A 21,270-nucleotide genomic window follows, 5' to 3' on the forward strand; every position below is an offset into this window, starting at 1 on the left:
TGTAATAGAAAAAAAGATCTATGACACAGGCCATCTGACAAAAAGACACAAAACCTGTAAAAGACCTTTATGGACATGACAGAGAGGACCTGAGTTAAGAAGGAAAATACATCTTCATAGCTAGGTTCACATTCAGTTATGTTAGTCCCAAACCTACAAATTCAACATGATCCCTATTAAAATCCTACCAATATAGTTCAAAAGCTTGACAAGTTGATTGTGATATTTATATGAGAGAATAATTAAAAAAAAAATAGGGCCAGGTGCAGTGGCTCACGCCTGTTATCCCAGCACTTTAGGAGGCCAAGGCGGACAGATCACTTGAGGCCAAGAGTTCGAGACCAGCCTGGCCAACATGGCAAAACCCTGTCTCTACTAAAAATACAAAAATTAGCTGGGTATGGTGGCACACACCTGTAATCCCAGCTAGTTGGGAGGCTGAGGCAGAGAATCGCTTGAACCTGGGAGGCGGAGGCTGCAGTGAGTGGAGATCGCGCCACTGCACTCCAGCAAGAACTCAGGGGATGATGAGGGGACTATGTGGACTTGACCTGCAGATGCCCAAACAAGCTGGAAGCCTCCTGGGGACACACAGCTTCCTTTTTCTCCACTGCGCTCTGATCACCATCTGGCTGCCATGCAGTGTATTTGTTGATGGTCTGCCCTCCCTACCCCAATGGACTGAGCTTCATGAGACTGTGAGCTTCATGATCTTATACGTTGTAGCATCCCACTGCCTGGCACATAGTCAGTGCTCAATGAATAGCTGTCGAAAGAATCAACACCAGGCCAGGAAGACCAGCTAAAGCAAACGCTCAGTGGGACAACACCTGAGCAGTGGGGGGCGTGACTGCAGTACCAAGTTGGGAGGAGACTCAGAAATGGAACTGGTGAAGAGCTGAGCCCAGGGACCCAGGAAACTCCTGCCTCCCCCAAACTCTAGAGTTCAAATTGCTGCTCCTGACAGACTGTGGGGTAGGAGTCAGATTCTGTAAGTGGGGAAGAGAAGGCCTGAGGTTCCCTCATCTCCAGGGACATGGCTCAGCATGAAGGGAGTTGGGAGGAGAGGACAACGGAAAGACACATTTCAAAGTGGAACAGAGAACAGGACAAGAGACAAACTCAATGCTATTTAAGTTATTGTTTTTATGAAGCTAGCCAGCATGCATAACTTCACCAACAAAGCCTGATAAAGACAGTGTGAAAATAAAGGAAATATATAGTTTGGTCTCATGGAAGAAAAGAATTTTCATAAATCCAAACAAGAGAACAGCAAATAGAATCTAGCCACATAGAAAAGACTGAACCCCAAGTTGGTAAGCCCATGCCCAAATTAGGTTTACTGCAGAAATGCAAGAATGGCTCAATGTTGTGAAGCTTTCCATGGTAAATCATTCATTACATCAGCCAGTCGAAGGATTTCTTCTTCTGGCAATATGGTAAACTAGGTTCCCAGAAAATACTCCTTTGTGGAAAACTAGACAGGTTGGATAAAATTTTTTAAATGTTAAATGCATCTGTCAACTGGAAACAATATGAGGAATACTCAAGCCAAAAACTAAGTGGGTATGAAAACCTGGAGAGGTAAGAAAAGGTCTGAAATATTTTATGTTGCAATTATTTACAAAGCCCAATGAGCTTAACTGTAAGTTTTCACTGCCTCAAAAGAGCCTCCAAAGGTAGGGCATATAATAGGAAATTTGGGCCCCCCAAGGGCTATACCTTCAATGTAATGGTGAATCCAAAATAAAATACAAGAAAAATCACTTGTCTTAAAGGTTGGTCCTGAGCAGAGAAAAACAAAATCCCCCTAAGAATTTGTAATCAGGAGTGGACCCTCAGTTAGTTTTGCAGCCCAAATACACACTACCTGAATGGCTCAATGAAACCTCTGACAGAGAACGTAACATGGTCCGAAGTTGGCAATGTTCCCAGTCACCTGGGGGAAGCAAACAAGTCCTCTCTGGAAGATATCCCCTTCATTCTAGGCCTTAGAGAACCTCAGATATGAAACTGCAGGGAAAATGAGCAGCTCACAGTACAAAATCCCCAAACACACAAGGAAACAAGCACCCATGAGCAAGGGCAACCAGAAATAACAGATAGCAGAATCAGACAGAAAACTCTTCCACACAGTGAAATTATCAGATACAGAAGAGAAAATAAGCATGTTTAATATATTTCTAGAAACAGAAAGGCAGCTTGAAAATAAGTGAAGAGTAAATATTCAAAAATACTAAACAAATTTCAAGAAAATGTTTTAAAATCACTAAAAATAATTCAGTGAATAGTTTTACAACAGATTACACAGCTGAAGAGAGTATTAGTGAAGCAGAAGTGAGATCTGAAATTTGGAATACAACACAGAGACACAAAGAGGTGAAAAATATCAAAGGGAAGTTAAGACATGAAAGATAAGATCCCACATATGTCTGATCTATTTCAGAAGGAGAAAAGAATTTTTTATGGAACAGAAGCAATCTTGGAAGAGTTATGGCTAAAAGTTTTTCAAGAAATCATGAAAAACACCAATATACAAAGTTAAGCTCAACAAATCCTAATTATGGTAAATAAAAAGATATCCACAGCTAAATACAACATAGTAAAACTGCAAGATTACTAAGACAACAAAATCTTACAAGCAGATTTTTTTAAATTACCTTCAAACAGCATAAATTAGGCTGGGTGCAGTGGCTCACACCTGTCATACCAGCACTTTGGGAGGCTGAGGCAGAAGGATCGCTTGAGACCAGCAGTTGGAAACCATCATGGGAAAACAGAAGAGACCCCATCTCTACAAAAAAATAAAAATAAAAACTAAATTAGGCAAAGTGGTATGTGTCTGTAGTCCTAGCTTCCCAGGAGACTGAGGCTGGAGGATTGCTTGAGCCCAAGAATTTGAGGCTGCAGTGAGCTATGATCACATCACTGCACTCCAGCCCAAGCAACAGAGTGAGATCCTGAAAATTCATCTCCAAAGGAAGGCCAATTAGACCGAGAACAGATTAGACTGAGAGCCTCCAAAGGAAGTCAGAAGACAATGAAGTATTACCTCCAAAATAGAGAAGAAAATGTTAGTATTCTCAGTCAAAATATCTTTTCCACAGGTCACGTGTGGTGGTTTATGCCTATAATCCCAACACTTGGGGAGGCCAAGGCGGAATGATCACTTGAGGTCAGGAATTTGAGAACAGCCTGGGCAATATAGCAAGACTCCATCTCTACAAAAATAAAATAATTAACCAGGCATGGTGGCATATGCCTGTAGTCCCAGCTACTTGGGAGGCTGAGGAGGAGGGAGGATAACTTGAGCCTAGAAGTTCGAGACTGCAGTGAGCTACACAATCATCCTGTCTCTGTCTCTGTCTCTATCTCTCTCTCTCTCTATATATATATATATGTGTGTGTGTGTGTGTATGTGTGTGTATGTGTGTATAACTAAATTTTATTTAGCATATTAAACAGTATATTAAATTTTTTAAAAAACATATATAGTGTCATGTGGAGTGAGACTATGATGAGTTAAGATTATGTAAAACTTATCAGGTAATCATTGAAGGAATAGCAATACTAAATTATTTCCAAAGCAGTAGAAGAAACACATTGAATGCAGGGGGGAAAAAGCTCAGTAAATCTAAAGAAGGCAAGAGAGGAGAGGAAAAAAGAATGTAGAATAAAAATCACAAATAAGAGAATACAAATACATCAATAATACATCAGTAATTACATAAAATTTAAGTAATCTAAATGCTTCAAGGAAAAAAACATGGACTAAAAATAAAATCCAGCTATATGCTATTTACAATACACCTAAAACATAAATATATAAACTAAACAGACTCTAGGGCAAAAAATATTACTAGATGTCAACTACTAGAATTTTAAGGTCATTTTGTAGTGATAGAAGGTAAAACTCATAAATTTCTAAAACTCTTATGCACCTAATAACATCTCAAAATGGATAAAGTAAAATGGATAAAGAGAAAGATAAATCCACTATCATAATGGAAGATTGTAATTTATTTCTCCCAGTAATTAGAGCTCAGACAACAAATTATGTTAATTACTATGTAATTAACACACTTGATGTCATGGACACATACAGGGAATTAAATGTGACTGCAGAATACATATTTTTGAAATGCACATGGAACTTTTATGAACATTAACCACATATTTAATCCAGTCATAAGGCCTCAGCAAATTTCAAAGGACCACATTCTCAGACTGCAATGAAGACAGTTCAAAATCAATGACAAAAATAAAACTGGGAGGAAAAAACAGGCTAGAACATTAAGAAATATATTTTGAAATAACTCATAGGTCAATGAAGAAAACAACAGAAATCAGAAAATACAGTTAAAAAAAACTATATATTAAAACATACAGAATACAGGTAAAGCAGTACCTTGAGGAAAATTTACAACATTTAAGGCTCATGTAAAAGACTAAAAAATTTTTAAACATCCAATTTGAGTAAGAAAATGAACATTAGAAAAAACTCAAGAAAAGGACAAGAATGGGCCGGGCGAGGTGGCTCACACCTGTAATCCCAGCACTTTGGAAGGCCGAGGTGGGCGGATCACGAGGTCAGGAGATCGAGACCATCCTGGCAAACACGGTGAAACCCCGTCTCTACTAAAAAAATACAAAAAATTAGCCGGGCGTGTTGGTGGGCACCTGTAGTCCCAGCTACTCGGGTGGCTGAGGCAGGAGAATGGCGTGAACCTGGGAGGCGGAGCTTGCAGTGAGCCGAGATTGTGACTCTGCACTCCAGCCTGGGCGACAGAGCAAGACTCTGTCTCAAAAAAAAAGAAAAAAAGAAGAAAGAAAAGGACAAGAATGAAAATAAAGATCAGATATCAGATATTCATTAAATAGGGCAATAATAAAAAGAACGAAGAAAGCTGAGGTTGGGCCAGGTGCAGTGGCTCACGCCTGTAATCCCAGCACTTTGGGAGGCCGAGGCGGGTGGATCACAAGGTCAGGAGATCGAGACCATCCTGGCTAACACAGTGAAACCCCTCTCTACTAAAAATTCAAAAAATTAGCCGGGCATCGTGGCGGGCACCTGTAGTCCCAGCTACTCAAGAGGCTGAGGTGGGAGAATGGCATGCACCCGGGAGGCGGAGTTTGCAGTGAGCCGAGATTGCACCACTGCACTCCAGCCTGGGCAACAGAGCGAGACTCCGTCTCGAAAAAACAACAACAAAAAGAAAATCGCTTGAACCTGGGAGGCAGAGGTTGCAGTGAACCAAGATTGTGCCACTGCACTCCAGCCTGGGCAACAAGAGTGAAACTCTACCTCAAAAAAAAAGAAAGGGGACATAAATGCAGACACCAGAGACATTTTAAAGTAAGAATATATTATTAGAACTTGCCCTGTGGAGACACCTAAAAAATAAATAAGGAAAATTATGAACAACTTGGACAATAAATTTGAAAACAGATAAAATGGATTAGTTCCTACAAAAATATAACTTCGCTGGACTCAGTGGCTCATGCCTGGGATCCCAACACTCTGGGAGGCCGAGTCGGGCTGATTGCTTTGAAGCCAGGTGTTTGAGACCAGGCTGGGCAACATAATAAAACCCCATCTCTACAAAAAATATGCACACACAAAAAATTAGCTAGGCATAGTGGTGCAAGCCTGTAGTCCCAGCCACTCAGGAGGCTGAGGTGGGAGGATGGCTTGAGCTCGGGAGGTGGAGGCTGCAGTGAGCCTAGATCATGCCACTGTACTCCAGCCTGAGCAACAGAGTGAGACCCTGTCTCAAAAAAAAAAAAAAAAAAAAAAAAAAAGACTTAAAATCATTTCTTTTTAAAAATCAGTTAAAAGTAGTCCTAACAGGCCGGGCGCAGTGGCTCATGCCTGTAATACCAGCACTTTGGGAGGCTGAGGCGGGTGGATCATGAGGTCAAGAGATCGAGACTATCCTAGCCAACATGGTGAAACCCCGCCTCTACTAAAAATGCAAAAATTAGCTGGGTGTGGTGGTGCACGCCTGTAGTCTCAGCTACTCAGGAGGCTGAGGCAGGAGAATCACTTGAACCCGGGAGGCAGAGGGTGCAGTGAGCCGAGATCACTGTACTCCAGCCTGGTGACAGAGCGAGACTCTGTCTCAAAAATAGTCCTAATATATACACACAAAACTCTACACAGATGACCAAGGAATAATTCCAATCTTACAGAAACTTTCCAAGAGTAGAGGGCAAGAGAGAATACTCCCAAACTGATTTCTTCAAGCTAACATAACCTGCTCACAAAAACCTGACAAACAGTATGAGAATGGACAATTACAAACTAATGTCACTTGTAATGGTACAATTCAAAATAAAATATTAATAAATCTAACAATATAGAAAATCATTATTGCTCCAAAAATGCAAGGTTAGTTTATGCTGAGAAAAACTAAACCATGTAATTCACCACATTAACAAATTAAAGGAGAATGCTACATAGTTATGCTAATATGAAGAAAACACTTTAGATAAAATTCAGCATGCATCCATGATATTTAAAAGGAAAAAAAGGCTGGTCACAGTGGCTCACGCCTGTAATCCTAGCACTTTGGGAGGCCCAGGTGGGTGGATCACCTGAGGTCAGGAGTCAAGACCAGCCTGGCCAACATGGTGAAGCCCCATCTCTAGTAAAAATACAAAAATTAGCTGGGCATGGTGGTGGACACCTGTAATCCCAGCTCCTCAAGAGGCTGCAGCAGGAGAATCACTTGAACCTGGGAGGTGGAGGCTGCAGTGAGCCAAGATGGCACCACTGCACTCCAGCCTGGGCAACAGAGCGAGACTCTGTCTCAAAAAATATATAAATAAATAAATAAAATAAAAAGTTTAGCAATAGGAATAGAAGAAAATTTCCATAATCTGATATCTACACACACACACACACACACACACACACACACACACGCACTTTTCCTGCAAGACAGGGAACAAAAAGAGATGCCCACTTTCCCCCTTTATATTCAACATTGTACTCAGAGCCAATGCAATAAGGCAAGAAAAATATTTATATAAAGTATGAGAATTGGTAAAATTATCACTGTTCACTGATGATATGACCTAAAAAATCCAAAAGAATTGTGTAGATAACAGTCAGTTGATACATAAAAATCAATTACATTTTTATATACTAGCAACAAGCTGTCAGAGAATGTATCTTAAAGTTGTCATTCATCTATAACAGCATTACAAATCATCAGGTTCCAAAGATATATCTAACAAAAGACATATGAGACCTCTAAAGGGAAAACTGTAATACTTTTTTTGAGACACACTAAAGAAAGATCTAGATTGAGAATTATACCATATTCATGGTTGGGAAGACTTATAAAGGTATCAATTCTTCTCAGTTGAGGATGGATACCATCAATTCCAATGGAACCCCTACAGGTTTTCTCATGGAGCTTGATGATTCTAAAATGTGCACGAAAATGCTAACACCTAACAGTAGTCAAGACACTACTGAAGTAGAAATGTAGCTGGGCGCGGTGGCTTGTGCCTGTAATTCCAGAACTTTGGGAGGCCAAGGCAGGTGGATAGCCTGAGGTCAGGAGTTCGAGACCAGTCTGGCCAACATGGTGAAACCCCATCTCTATTAAAAATACAAAAAAATTAGCCAGGTGTGGTGGTGCGCACCTGTAATCCCAGCTACTCAGGAGGCTGAGGCAGGGGAATCCCTTGAACCAGGGAAGTGGAGGTTGTAGTGAGCTGAGATCATGCCACTGCACTCCAGCCTGGGCGACAGAGCAAGACTCAGTCTCAAAAAAAAAAAAGAAAAGTAGGAGGACTGCCTCAACTAGATATCAAAATAATGTAAAACTATAAATAAATTAGTATTGGCATAGAGAAAGAGACAATAGACAAATATAACTAAATTAAAAGTTCAGAAACAGATTAATACATAAATGAACATTTGATATATAACAGAGGTAGCACTGTAGATCAATAGTGAAAGAAAAGACTACTCAATGAAGGGTGGTGAGGCAACCAGGTATATGTATGGAAAGAAGGAGAGAAGAGGAAGGGAGGGAATGAAGAAGGAAAGGAGGCGGGAAGGAGGAAAACTGGAGCTCTACCTCATACCATACATGAAACTCAATTCCAGGCAGATTAAAGATCTAGGCCAAGCAAGGTGGCTCATACCTATAATCCCAGCACTTTGGAAGACTAAGATGGGCAGATGACTTTAGGCCAGGAGTTCCAGACCAGCCTGGCCAATATGGCAAAACCCTATCTCTATTAAAAATACAAAAAATTAGCTGGGTGTGGTGGCACATGCCTGTAATCCCAGCTACTCAGGCCAATATGGCAAAACCCTATCTCTATTAAAAATACAAAAAATTAGCTGGGTGTGGTGGCACATGCCTGTAATCCCAGCTACTCGGGAGGCTGAGGCAGGAGAATCACTTGAACCCAGGAGGCAGAGGTTGCAGTGAGCCAAGATCATGCCACTGTACCCCAGCCTGGGCAACAGAATGAGACTCTGTCTCAAAAAATAACAACAATAATAATTTTTTTAAAAAAAATCTACGTAGATGGTCCTCAACTGACAATACGGTTATGTTCCAATAAACCCATCATAAGTCAAAAATATCTTAAGTTAAAAATGCATTTAATACTCCTACAGGACATCATAGCTTAGCCTAGCCTACCTTAAATGAGCTCAGAACACTTACCTTAGCCTACAGTTCAGCAAAATCATCTAACGCATAGCCTGTTTTTATAATAGAGTGTTGAATATCTCACGTCATTTATTGAACACTTTACACTATAGAGTATCAAACGTTTACCCTTGTGGCTGACAGCTGCAGCTCACTGCCACTGCCCGGCATCACAATATCTTAAAGAATATTGCTAGCCTGGAGAAAGATGAAAATTCAAAATTCAAAGTGCAGCTTCTACTGAATGGGTATTGCTTTCACAACATCATAAAGTCAAAACAATCCTAAGTCAAACCATCATTAAGGTAGGGACCATCCATATGTGAAAGACAAAACTATAAAGGCTTTAGAAGATAATACAAAATATCTTCATGACCTCAGGGTAGAGAAGTATTTCTTATTTTTGTTTTGTTTTTTTTGAGATGGAGTTTTGCTCCGGTCTCCCAGGCTGGAGTGCAATGGTGCAATCTTGGCTCACTGCAACTTCTGCCTCCCAGGTTCAAGCAATTCTTCTGCCTCAGCCTCCTGAGTAGCTGGATTACAGGCACTCACCATCACACCCCAGCTAATTTTTGTATTTTTAGTAGGGATGGGGTTTCACCATGTTGGCCAGGCTGGTCTCAAACTCCTGACTTCAGGTGATCTGCCCGCCTCGGCCTCCCAAATTGCTGGGATTACAGGCGTGAGCCATTGCACCCGGCCAAGAAGTATTTCTTAAACAAGTTACAATAAAACTATAAATAAAGGACTGATAAATTATTCTTCTACATTTTTAATGAAGGATTCCTAGTCCTCAAGACTCTGTAAAAAGAGAATAAAAAAGAAGGCATACCAAAGAATAGGAGAAAAAATCTGCAACACAGATAACTTATAAACAACATGTCTCCAGAATATACAAAATTCAAATAAGAAAAAGATAAAATAGAAAAATGGTCCCAAATCTTGAGCAAACACTTCATCACAGAAAGCTAAACGGTCAATAAGGCCAGGCACAATGGCTCATGCCTGTAATCCCAGCACTTTGGGAGGCTGAGGCAAGCGGATCGCTTGTGTCCAGGAATTCAAGACCAGCCAGGGTGACATAGCGAAACCCTGTCTCTATGAAAAATACAAAAATTAGCCAGGCATTGTGGCACGTGCCTGTAGTCCTAACTACTTGGAAGGCTGAGGCAGGAGGACTCCTTGAGCCCAGGAGGTGGAGGTTGCAGCGTGCTGCGATTGTGCCACTGCACTCCACCCTGGGCGACAGAGCAAGACCCTGTCTCAAAAATAAATAAAAATAAATAAAATAAATGGTCAATAAATATAAGAAAAGGTGCTCAACCACATTTTGGAAATCAGAAAAATGTAAATTAAACCACACTGAGATACCACTATGCCCTCATCAGACTGGCAAAACATTTCAAGTCTAGCAATATCAAGCACAGGCAACAAAGTAGAGAAACAAAGCACTTATCCAGTGCCAATGAGTGTGAAAATTAACACAACCGATTCTGGCATTACCTAGTAAAGTGGAAATGGGCATGAACTATGACTCTGCAATTCCACTCCAAGGATTATATCCTAGGGCAGGGGTCCCCAACCCTCAGGCCACGGACTGGTACCAGTCCATGGCCTGTTAGGAACCAGACCCACAGCAGGTGAGCTGCAGGCAAGCAGGCAAAGCTTCATCTGTATTTACAGCCGCTACCCATTACCCATTACCGCCTGAGCTCTGCCTCCAGTCAGATCAGCGGCGGCATTAGATTCTCATAGGAGCAAGAACCCTATGTAAACTGCGCATGCAAGGGATCTAGGTTGCATGTTCCTGATGAGAATCGAATGCCTGATGATCTGTCACTGTCTCCCATCACCCACAGATGAGACCATCTAGCTCCAGGAAAACAAGCTTGGGCTCCCACTGATTCTACATTATGGTGAGTTGTATAATTATTTCATTATATATTACAATGTAATAATAACAGAAATAAAGTGCACAATAAATGTAATGCGTTTGAATCATCCCAAAAACCATCCCCCACCCCAGTTCATGGAGAAACTGTCTTCCATGAAACCAGTCCCTGGTACCAAAAATGTTGGGGACAGCTGTCCCAGGGAGAAAGTCCTGCACACATGCAACAGGAGACATAAACAATGCACAGTTGCCAGTCTCAGAGGAATGCATTTAAAATTGTATTATGTTCAATTGCAGGTGTAATTCATTCATTTTCATTACTGTCTAGTATTCGGCAGTGATGTAGCAACCCAAATAACAAAGAGGCTCTCTAAAAGAAAAGACATATATACATAAATTTGCAATGCTTTGTTCCTAAATAAGTATCTTTTCTTTTGAGAACCTCTCTTTATTGTTTTTAGGTTAACATCCAGAATACTATACAGTAGTGAAAATGAATAAATTACAGTTACATCCAACAACATGGATGATTTTCTGGAACACAATGTTGAAAATAAAAAAAAAGAAAACCGCAAAACAATAAAACGTTATGTCCATCTAAGTTCAAAAACAAAGCAAAATAAAACACTTAGGGCAAAATAAAACAGGAATACACAGAGCTCATAAAAATATAATGAAGAGTAAAGAAACATAATTATAAAATGAAATACTAAGAGTAATAAACACAATTCAGGATGATGGTGACCTCTGAGCAGGGAGACAAGGGGTCCAGGAAGGACACACAGGGATTTATAAAATAACAAGCCAGGTGATGGGTGTTTGATGTATATTTTTTCTGCTTTATAATTTTTTTTTTTAAAGACAGTTTCTCACTCTGTCACCCAGGCTAGAGTACAGTGGCACGATCATAGCTCATTGCAGCCTCCACCTCCCGGGCTCAAGCGATTCTCCCACCTCGGCCTCAGCCCAAACCCAGCTAATTTTTGTATTTAATGTGGAGATGGCGTCTTGCTATGTTGCCCAGGCTGGTCTCCAACTCCTGGGCTCAAGCAATCTGCCCACCTTGGCCTCCCAAAGTGTTGGAATTACAGGCGTGAGCCACCGCTTCAGGCCTCCTTTACAAATATTTTATACAGCATTCTTTCATAGCTACTCAATGTCTAATTGAAAATAAAAACAGCAGCATAAAGGAGAAAACTCTATGTTTTTTTTTATAGAAGGTGTAAAGGCATTTGACAAAATTCAGCCAGTTTCCAGGGGGCACAGCCCACGTTTCATTCTGTGTGACTGCTGCCCCCTGGCGCCCAACTCAGGCAGGACTGGCAACTACCGGTGAGTCCCAGCAGCCGCAAGACAAACTAAAGGAAACCCCAACATTTTAAAAGCCACTTGCCGAAACTCTCACCGCTCAACTCTCACATGCGGATTTCCACGCATATCAGAAACAGCCCGGGATCATTATTCAACATTGTTTCAGAGGTTCTAACTAAAGCAAACTGACAAAATAAATTGGTATACTGGCAAATTTGTATCTATAAAAAACAGGCTTATTAAAACTACCAGAATTCCTAAGACAGAAAGTGAATTATATTAAATCATTAGCTTTTCTTCATATTAATAATCAATGAGTAATACAGATGGAAAAAAGTATTCCATCACAATAGACAAAAACCATAAAACACTTAGGAATAATTTTAACCAGAAAGTTATAGAACCCGTATAAAGAATTTATAAAATCTTATTGGAGGACCTAAAAGAAGTCTTGAGTAAATGGAAAGCCATTTTTTATCCTCTGGGGGAGGATTAATATCACAAAAATGTCAATGCTCCCAAAACTTCCATTTAAATTTAATGCAATTATAATTTAAATCCCAATGGAACACTTTCTTTTAGGCAGGGATGGGAACGAACTGGATAATGCGATTAAATATTTCATGTGAGAGAATACATTCTAAGACTGGAAAAGCATTTTTTAACAAGTGAGGGAGACTGATCTATTTAGATGCTGATGACGCCCAAAATTATAGTTTCAGCCAGAACCTCACCCCTCACATCAGACTCACTTGTGCAACTGACCACAGATGTCTCCACTGGCGTCTAAGCGGGATCTCAAACTCAACAGGTCCACACCTGTTGGCTCATTTAGTAAGAGGCTCATTTAATAAGTGGGGCTGGAATAAGTTAATTTCCACCTGGGGGCGGGAGACGCTTGACTCTTGCCTTACAGCTTATACTAAAATATATTCCATAAGGACTATAGGTTGTCTAGTAAAAAATAAATAATAAACATTGCAACAAAATGTAAGAGAATATCGGGGGAAGGGGAGAAGAGAGAAGGGGATTGATTTCCCTAAGCATGATAGGAATCCCCAAAACTTTAAAACATTTACCTTTCAACAAACACCATAAACCAAGCCAAGGACAAATGCATAGAAAACGGACTAATGTTAACTAAGTCCAAGAGGCTTCAGGCGCTCGGCCTCGGGTCAAAAGGGAGACATACAGGCTGGCTCTTCCGGGCAAAAGGAAAAACACGCAGCTTCCTTTCCAAGTGTTCTTCCTTTCAGAGATAAAAACGCCGACCCTAAGGACATCTGTTCAACGAATGTTTTTCCCTAATGACCCCCGAAAAGTTGGAAAACCGGGGTGGAAAAGATTTCTTGTGCACTTTGACTTAATTAATGCGCAGCAGCTTGCAGGAAAAAAAAAATCCTCGCTTCTCTGTTTCGGGTGTGAGTGGGCCATTGCTCTCCTTGTAATTCCAGCTACTAGAGACGCTGAGGCAGGAGGCCTCAGCTTGAACCCTGGAGGCGGAGGTTGCAGTGAGGCGAGATGGCTCCACTGCACTCCAGCCTGGGCGACAGAGCGAAACTGTCTCAAAAAAAAAAAAAAGTAGGGGATTAGAGCTGGCCACGGCTTCCCCAGAAACCTGCAGTTACTGGAGTAGGAAGAGGCCTCGGAGAATCCCTGGAAGCATCTACCTAAAAGACGCGAGGAAACCCCCAAAGGCCACAGGTACCTGCACCAAACCCTGAGTGCCGCAGGAAGCTCGCGAGGCTTCCAAAGCGCATGCGCAGGTCACGGTACGGGCACGTGCCGCGCGTCAGCAAAACCGCGCAGGCGTCTTGTCGCTTCCGCCTCGAGCGTGTGGCGGGATTGCGGAAGCCCTCTACAGTTCATAACCGTTGGCTGGTTATGAACCGTTCATAACGGGCGTTAATAACCATACCCTGTTAGACTAAGCATGGTCCACCCGCGAATCCTCTACAGAGATGGCCAAGCGCTGGGGTCGTGGCTGCGTCCTCTAGGCCAGGTGAGAATTTACAACCCACCCTCGGCCACGTGTTGTGCTGTGGCCGCTGATGATTAAGCATGAGGAACTCAGAAACTCTGAACCTTCTGACAAACGGGTTCTCCCCTGCCCACCGCGGTGCCCCAAACCCAGCAGGACAGATTGGTTTACATGGTGGGGCATTGGGGAGGACCCAGAGCTTTCAATAAGGGAAGAAATGATGTGGGGAGGGACAGTAAATCGAAGTAGGGGATTAGGCCGGGCGCTGTGGCTCACGTCTGGAATCCCAGCCCTTTGGGAGGCTGAGGCAGATGGATCTCTCGAGACTGGGAGTTCTAGACCAGCCTGGCCAACATGGCGAAACCCCATCTCTACTAAAAATACGAAAATTAGCCGGGCGTGGTGGCGCGCGCCTGTAATTCCAGCTACTAGAGAGGCTGAGGCAGGAGAATCGCTTGAACCCTGGAGGCAGAGGTTGCAATGAGGCAAGATGGCGCCACTGCACTCCAGCCTGGGCTACAGAGCGAGACTGTCTCAAAAAAAAAAAAAAAAAAAAAAAAAGTAGGGGATTAGAGCTGGCCACAGCTTCCCCAGTAACCTGCAGTTACTGGAGCAGGAAGGGGCCTCGGAGAATCCCTGGAAGCATCTCAACAGAATCCAGAGGGGACAAGAAAAGAGGAGGGATACGTCTGTCGCATCCTTCCCTTCTCATTGATCCAAGTTTGCACTAGTGGTGTGAGCCCTCCTTATCTTCCAGGCCTTGGTGGGCAGCTGTTGACATGTCCAGAACCCCAGGAAGTGCTGAAGGTACCTGCAGTTCAGGCCCCATGGAAGCCCAGACCTCCTTCACCCTTCGGGGACACTGAAATTGGCCAAATGTTTAGGCCATGAGGATGGCTGCTGAGTAAGCCCATAACCCCTACATCGGACACAAGTAAGCAGGTGAAGGCCTACAGGTAGCAGGTAGGGGCCAGTGAATCTTGGAAGCAAAGATTTGGGGGTCAAGAACAGCAGGGAGCTCTGGGCCCCCATCCTAGCTTCAACCAGAGCAGCTCCAGGACTCCTGGCTTTCCATATGGGCTTCTGGATAAATGTTAGGTACTCCTGAGGCTGAATAAGCTGGAAAGCCTCTGCCATCACCCAACTCCGTTATTTTAGAGGAGGAACAGGAGCCAAAATGGGCAGTGACTTGTCTGAGGCCTTGCCAGCTTGAAGAAGGAAATGTCTGCTGAACCCAACAGTGGCCCTGGTAAGGCCTGGTGCATTGCAAGTTACCGGATGAAAATGGTGACTGGCCGGGTGCAGTGGCTCATGCCTGTAATCCCAGCCAAGGCGGGCGAATCACTTGAGATCAGGAGTTTGAGACCAGCCTGGCCAACATGGTGAAACCCTGTCTTTACCAAAAAATACAAAAATTAGCTGGGCATGGTGGCACGCACCTGTAGTCCCAGCTACTCGGGAGGCTGAGAGGGGAGAATCGCTTGAACCCAGGAGGTGAAGGTTGCAATGAGTTGAGACTGTGCCACTGCACTCCAGCCTGGGTGACAGCAAGAGTCCGTCACAAAACAAACAAAAACAGAAACAACCCCAAATGTCCGTAAGTAGGAGACAATATATCCAACACATGAAATGCTCTGTGGTTCATGAGAATAAAGAAGACCCATATGGGTTATTCTGAAGCAGGTTCCACTACACTAAAATGCACTAAGTAGTTTTAACAGGCAGAAATGGAACAGAGTGGAAGTGCGTGCACTTAGGAGGGATACTCTCCAGGGAGAATTCAGGGATTGGGTGGGAGAAGGGAGCCTTGCTTTTCATGGTCCAGCCTTTTAGATGGTTTTAATGTTTACCATGTGCATGTTTCACTTAAAAACCAAACACCCTAGGTGAGGCATGGTGGCTCACACTGTAATCCCAGCACTCTGGGAGGCCGAGGCAGGTGGATCACTTGAGCTCAGGAGTTTGAGACCATCCTAAGCAACATGACGAAACTCTACCAAAAATACAAAAAAAATTCGCCAGGCATGATGGTGTGTGCCTGTGGTTCCAGCTACCTGGGAGGCTAAGGTGGGAGATCACTTGAGCCTGGAAGGCAGATGTATCAGTGAGCCAAGATCGTGCCACTGCACTCCAGCCTAGGTGACCAGGGCGAGACCCCCATCTCAAACAAAACACCCTAGAGTCCCCACCCCTCTCGTTCTTTAAACACCAGCATTGCTGCCCTTCACTTTCTTGCAGCCTTGTGCAAAGGACCTTCTCACCACAGATCAGCCAGACCATCTTCCTCCTTCCAAGTCATCAAAGAGTTCCAAGCTGGTCACCTGTCCCTTGATGTTCCCAGGAAACCAGGAAAGAGGACCCCTGCATTTTATCTTCCCATCCAGAGTGGCAGGATCTCTGCCTGGGAAACAGGCTTCATTCAGCACAGCTGTGGTAGCATTAACAAAGCAAAGCGGGCACATGTAGAAGTTGAAGCTAAAACATTCAAGAACTCCAGTCTGTTTCTGTGGATGTTAAGGGGGGTGAAGATAAAACAATGGAGGTGATGAGGAGGAATAACTTGAAGACAGTTTAAAGCCACAGTGGTACAAAGAATGAAAAGAAGGAAGGTGCTGGATTTTACTAAGAAAACAGACTGAGTTCAGGAGTCTCACCAGTAGAACTTTATAGTATTGCATTTCGATTACATGTGTGTGAATTTTAAAAACTGATTACCCTCCAGTAAAAATGTGGAACCAATTTGCATTTGGATTAAAACATTAGGTTTGGGGACAAAAGTGGACCCCATGCTGCCTGAGATGAAGAGAGAGAGCAGGATGGCAGAGGAATCACCAGCTCAAGAAACCCCAAGACTTGGACAGTCTTCCAGCAGAAGAGGCCAGGGTCTCTCAGTGTACTACTACAAACAGGCCTCTCCTAGAGATGTAGTCTGGGAAGGTCCAAAACCCACCAGACAGGCACATCCAGTGGGGAAAAGACTTCCCATTCCAGTGTGGCCTGCATCCCTCACCTCTGCTTCCCAGTCTTCTGCTGACCTCAGAGGAGCAGGGTGGCCATTGCTGATCTGGGTTAGGGAGATGCCAGAAACACACCCAGGTTTGAACCACAGGTTAGTGGTACAAAGTCACAGTCCTTGTGCCTTCAGAAAACCCAGAGGCCCCAAATACGAGTGGGAAGAGAGTTGGGAAAAACTGAACCAGACTCTTCCAATGGCCATTAAAGAGAAAATTCAGCAACGCTCGCCTTTGTCTTTGACCCTGAGAAGTTAAGGGACACAGATTGTGGCGCTGTGATGGAACATGGAGGGAAGGCATGGTGTGCTTCCTGCAGAGATGCCTCTGGAGTCCCTGTGGCCAGGGGATCTCACTGGCCCCCTCTTCAGGCACCTTGATGGGGCTCAGTGGGGCCAGGCCGAAGGGTGGAAGTAGAAAAGCATCAACAGGCTGTCCAGATCAACTGGCACCATCCAAGGCCCTGCTGCACCCACACATGGAGGTCACCAGCTCAGCCCCAGGGGTTCTTTCACACACAAGCTCCTTCCCTAAGGAGTCCTGTGGGGTTCCACACTCAGTGTGCTGCCCAAGTCAGAGATTTACCACAGATCTGTCTCCCCCTCAACCTGGACTCAAGTTACTGTGGTGAGAAACCTCACTGTCCATGGTTAACTGAAGAAATCCCTCCTTCAGAAAGAACTTGAGTAGTAGATGAGGTGGTTAGACAGGATCTTTTTCCCCGAAGCTGTTTGGACGCCACAGCCAGGACCAACTCTGACAGCTGCGAGAGAGAGAGCCCCTCCACTGTGGAACCTCCTACACAGCCCCCATTTTGGGTCCCTGGATATGAGCCCCCAGCAGGACCACCACTCTGGGGGGAAGTCTCCCTCCCAGCCCTCAGATCCCCACATTGTTCCTCCTGTAGGAGAACAGTCAGCCCTGCCCCTGGAGCTTCTCCAAGATGGCACTGGACTCGCCGTTATCTTGAGGAGCCAGGAGCTGAAATGGCTCCGGCTTAGCAACCCAGTATGGCCAAAGTGGAAAGGTGCTCTGTTCTTTGCAGTCACCAAAAAAAAAAAAAAAAAAAAGTATGGTCTCACAGGCACAGCATCTTCTTTTAAAAAATAAATATTTATAAACTTAAGGAAGATTCAAAGAATCAGGGTATCTTTCCTTCCAAAAACACAAATGTCCCGTGTAAGTCAAACCAAGGTGCGACCACCAACCCATGAATGAAGTCCCCTCCCCCTGCAGCTACAGGGTTGAGGGGCAGGTGGGCAGGGGAGCTGCTCTCTCTCCTGCCTTCAGTCCCCCTTGGTGATGAGGTCCTCAATGTAGGCGTCCAGCTCATCATCTGTGTTGATGTCTATGTCCTGGAATAGAGCAGGGTAGGGATCAACTGGGGGCCAGAAAGTGATTGGGGGGCTCACCTTTCCACCCTTCTCTCAGCTCCTGGGACGGAGCCCAGAGTCCTCTCCCTGACCTCCCACCCCGCCCTGGATGTCAGGCTTCTGTCCTGTCTTAATCACTCTCCCCTCCCTCATCTATTGTGCACAGATGATGCCCAGATTTCCTACGCCCACCCTACCTCTACCCCATGTTCCCAATTGTCTTAGATGTATGTTTCCCTCAGATACTACAAATATGCCCACTTCTCTCCCTTCTCTGTCACTGCCCAAGGTCCAGGCCACCACTGTCTCAGACAACTGTGGGAGCCTCCTCACAGGAGGCTCTGGTTCTAACTTTGACCCCTCCAGGCCTCCTCCAACCAAGCAGGTAAATGTCTGAGACTGAAAACTGCATCATGCCACACCCCTCCAGTGATCTCCACTGTTCTCAGGATCAAATCCCACAACTTTCAAGCCCTGCCTCTGCCCCTACCGCCCCCAGGTCCCTGCTCAGGCCTCAGGTCCTGCTCTTCTTCCTTCTGCCTGGAATGCTCGTGTCACACTCTTTGCATGACTGGCTTCCAGTGTCTCCAAATGCCTAAGCCCCTGAACAACCTAGTCAAGTGGCCTCCCCACACTTTACTGTATCTCCTTATGAACCACCATCAGTAATTCTCTCTCTTCCACCAGACTGGCAGGCTGTGAGAGCAGGAACCTTCTCTGGCTTGTCTTGTTCATTCTGTATCCACAGGACAGGCACAGAGCAGGCCCTCATGCTTATTGCCTGGATGAAGGGCCAACAGGCTAAGGGGTGCTCCCCACTTCTGGGCTACCCAATCCCATCTGGGCGTCATGTGGAAAAGAACTTCGTTTTTATGGCTTGGAGGGTTCTCAAACCAGGTTGTACGTTGGAATGTCTAAAGGGAAAAAGCCTGGTTCTATGGGTCTGGCTGGGCTGAGGCCCAGGCAGCCACACCATCTCAAGCCCTCCTGCCAGGGTGCTGTGCAGCCAGGGTGAGAACCATAGATTCCTGTGAGTGGATAGATTCTTGTGAGAACAGGAACAGGGCCCAGGCCCCCCTCCCTGAGAGACCAGGTGGTCCAGCTGCAACAGGAAGGCTGCCGGGCTCACCTCCTGCACCTTTTGCAGGAGTGCCACGATGTTGGTCCTCAGCTTCTGCAGCTTCTCCTCCGTCTCGCGGAGCTTCCTCTCGGAGGTGCGCAGGCTTTCCTCGGAGGCCTTGGCCCGGGAGTCAGCACGGCTCTGGTAGGAATTGCACAGGTTTTGGAGCCCTACTTCATATTGCTTGAAGTACTCCTTCTGTTGGGAGCAGAGCAAGAGGGAGAGTGCGTAAGTTCACAGGGGTCCCCAGGGCCCTTCTAGGCTGACACGGGTGTCTCCAGCCCGCTTTGCCCAAGGATGCCTGGTCTGAAGGAACATCTTAGATACAAAGGGCAAACAGCCTCTTTACGTCCAGAGTAGAGAGACATCAATGCCTATCTTGTGGGGCTGCCACAAGGAAGAAGACAATTAGCACACAGGTGAAGCACTCAGCACAGTGCTCTGGCAGACAGCAGGCCGTGAGGACACATGAGGGGCGATTCTTACCATTCCAAGTGACAGAAAAGGATGACAGAATCACTCTTCCATGCTCAATCATAACCTGTCTGACTTCAGTACAGCCCTTTCAACCATCCACTTCCAAGACATACCCAACAATGTCAGCGCTCACGTCAGTTCTCTTTCCACCTACCAACCAACAGCAGATATCTCCAGATCTGTGGAGTAGTATATACTTCTACAGCATCAGAGCTTTTTACTATTTTCCCTGAGTACCTGAAACCTCCAGGGGGTGAGGTAGGAAGGGAAACAAGCAGTTTTTCTAGTGGCTTTTCAGACTTATAAAAGGGAGCAGAATACTTGTTTCAAATGAAATGTCACATGGAATCTCAGTGTGAAAAACAATGTAAGTAGTATCTCTTTAGGTTCAATTTATTTTCCAAGTTCAAATTTATAACATGACTTACTCGTAAATCACTGAGAATCACGAGGCCACTGTGATGAACACACACGCCACAACCAGCAGGTGCTAGCTGGCTGCTGCAGTCTTATCAACTCTGGTGTTTACTTCTGTAAAGATGCATGAGCTGCCTAGCCTGGAGAGGCTTCTAGATGCCATTTTTAAAAACTGTTACTGGCAAGTATTTAACTGTGTCATTCACCTTATCCTACTAAACCAAGAAAGCAAGAGAAACTTCTAGTTCTACACAAAACAGTAATTGCCTTGGCAGCACAAAATAAATGCTGGAGCAATCTCCAAAGTATTAAAATTCAGTATACAACATCTTGAAAGTAGACATGGTTTGTAATAATTTTTTCTTAATTATTTTGAGGTAACTGTAGATTCATATATAATTGTTACATTAGTTTTTTTGAAAAAATGATACTTTAATATTGCAGGGCTCCTGAGGCTCTATGGAACTCCTGATCCATATGGTATAAAGGACATAACTGACAAGGACATAATGAACAGTAGACTTTGTTTTATCCCTGATGCTAAAAAAATAGTTTGAGTGATGGCCAGGCGTGGTGGCTCACACCTGTAATCCCAGCACTTTGGGAGGCCGAGGCAGGCGGATCACGAGGTCAGGAGATCGAGACCATCCTGGCTAACACGGTGAAACCCCATCTCTACTAAAAATATAAAAAATTAGCCAGGCGTGGTGGCGGGTGCCTGTAGTCCCAGCTACTCAGGAGGCTGAGGCAGGAGGCTGAGGCAGGAGAATGGTGTGAACCCGGGAGGCAGAGCTGGCAGTGAGCCGAGATTGCGCCACTGCACTCTAGTCTGGGCAACAGAGCAAGACTCCGTCTCAAAAAAAAAAAAATAGTTTGAGTGGTTTTAGACATTACAATTAGCAGGACAAAGGTGATACACTGGTATTATACCTCCTTGTACAAAAAGAAGCTAATATACTTTTTTTTTGACAGTCTCGCTCTGTCACCCAGGCTGGAGTCCAGTGG

General features: G+C 44.4%; 3 protein-coding genes and 1 long non-coding RNA gene across 6 annotated transcripts in view; 2 read left to right on the forward strand and 2 right to left on the reverse strand.

Moving 5' to 3' along the window:
* Positions 1-13,693, reverse strand: part of LOC134809721 (uncharacterized) — a 32,718-nt gene extending 19,025 nt beyond the window's left edge. The window contains exons 1-2 of the long non-coding RNA XR_010156109.1: positions 12,966-13,693; positions 2,661-2,794 (exon numbers count right to left, since the gene is read on the reverse strand). This is a non-coding gene — a long non-coding RNA (uncharacterized LOC134809721). The remainder of the gene's footprint in view (positions 1-2,660; positions 2,795-12,965) is intronic.
* OSBP2 (oxysterol binding protein 2) overlaps positions 1-21,270 on the forward strand; it is a 295,322-nt gene that overhangs the window by 271,607 nt on the left and 2,445 nt on the right. Inside the window, exon 14 of the mRNA XM_054675827.2 lies at positions 10,541-10,597. Within this exon, the coding sequence (XP_054531802.1) occupies positions 10,541-10,554 (14 nt within the window). The 3' untranslated portion in view covers positions 10,555-10,597. The remainder of the gene's footprint in view (positions 1-10,540; positions 10,598-21,270) is intronic.
* On the forward strand, positions 13,797-17,948 carry LOC104003744 (putative uncharacterized protein C22orf27). The gene is given in 2 exon segments (NM_001302421.1): positions 13,797-13,888; positions 16,106-17,948. A coding segment is annotated over 1 exon segment (483 nt). The 5' UTR covers positions 13,797-13,888; positions 16,106-16,653; the 3' UTR covers positions 17,137-17,948.
* Positions 17,973-21,270, reverse strand: part of MORC2 (MORC family CW-type zinc finger 2) — a 43,184-nt gene continuing 39,886 nt past the window's right edge. For 2 of the 3 annotated variants that reach the window (XM_016938971.4, XM_054675823.2), the window contains exons 25-26: positions 19,381-19,569; positions 17,973-18,233 (exon numbers count right to left, since the gene is read on the reverse strand). In XM_016938971.4, coding sequence (XP_016794460.1) covers positions 18,165-18,233; positions 19,381-19,569 — 258 coding nt within the window. In that variant the 3' untranslated portion in view covers positions 17,973-18,164. The remainder of the gene's footprint in view (positions 18,234-19,380; positions 19,570-21,270) is intronic. The other variant, XM_016938972.4, reaches the window with a different exon arrangement.

This window comes from Pan troglodytes, chromosome 23 (assembly GCF_028858775.2).
Source record: "Pan troglodytes isolate AG18354 chromosome 23, NHGRI_mPanTro3-v2.0_pri, whole genome shotgun sequence".
Classification (NCBI taxonomy): domain Eukaryota; kingdom Metazoa; phylum Chordata; class Mammalia; order Primates; family Hominidae; genus Pan; species Pan troglodytes.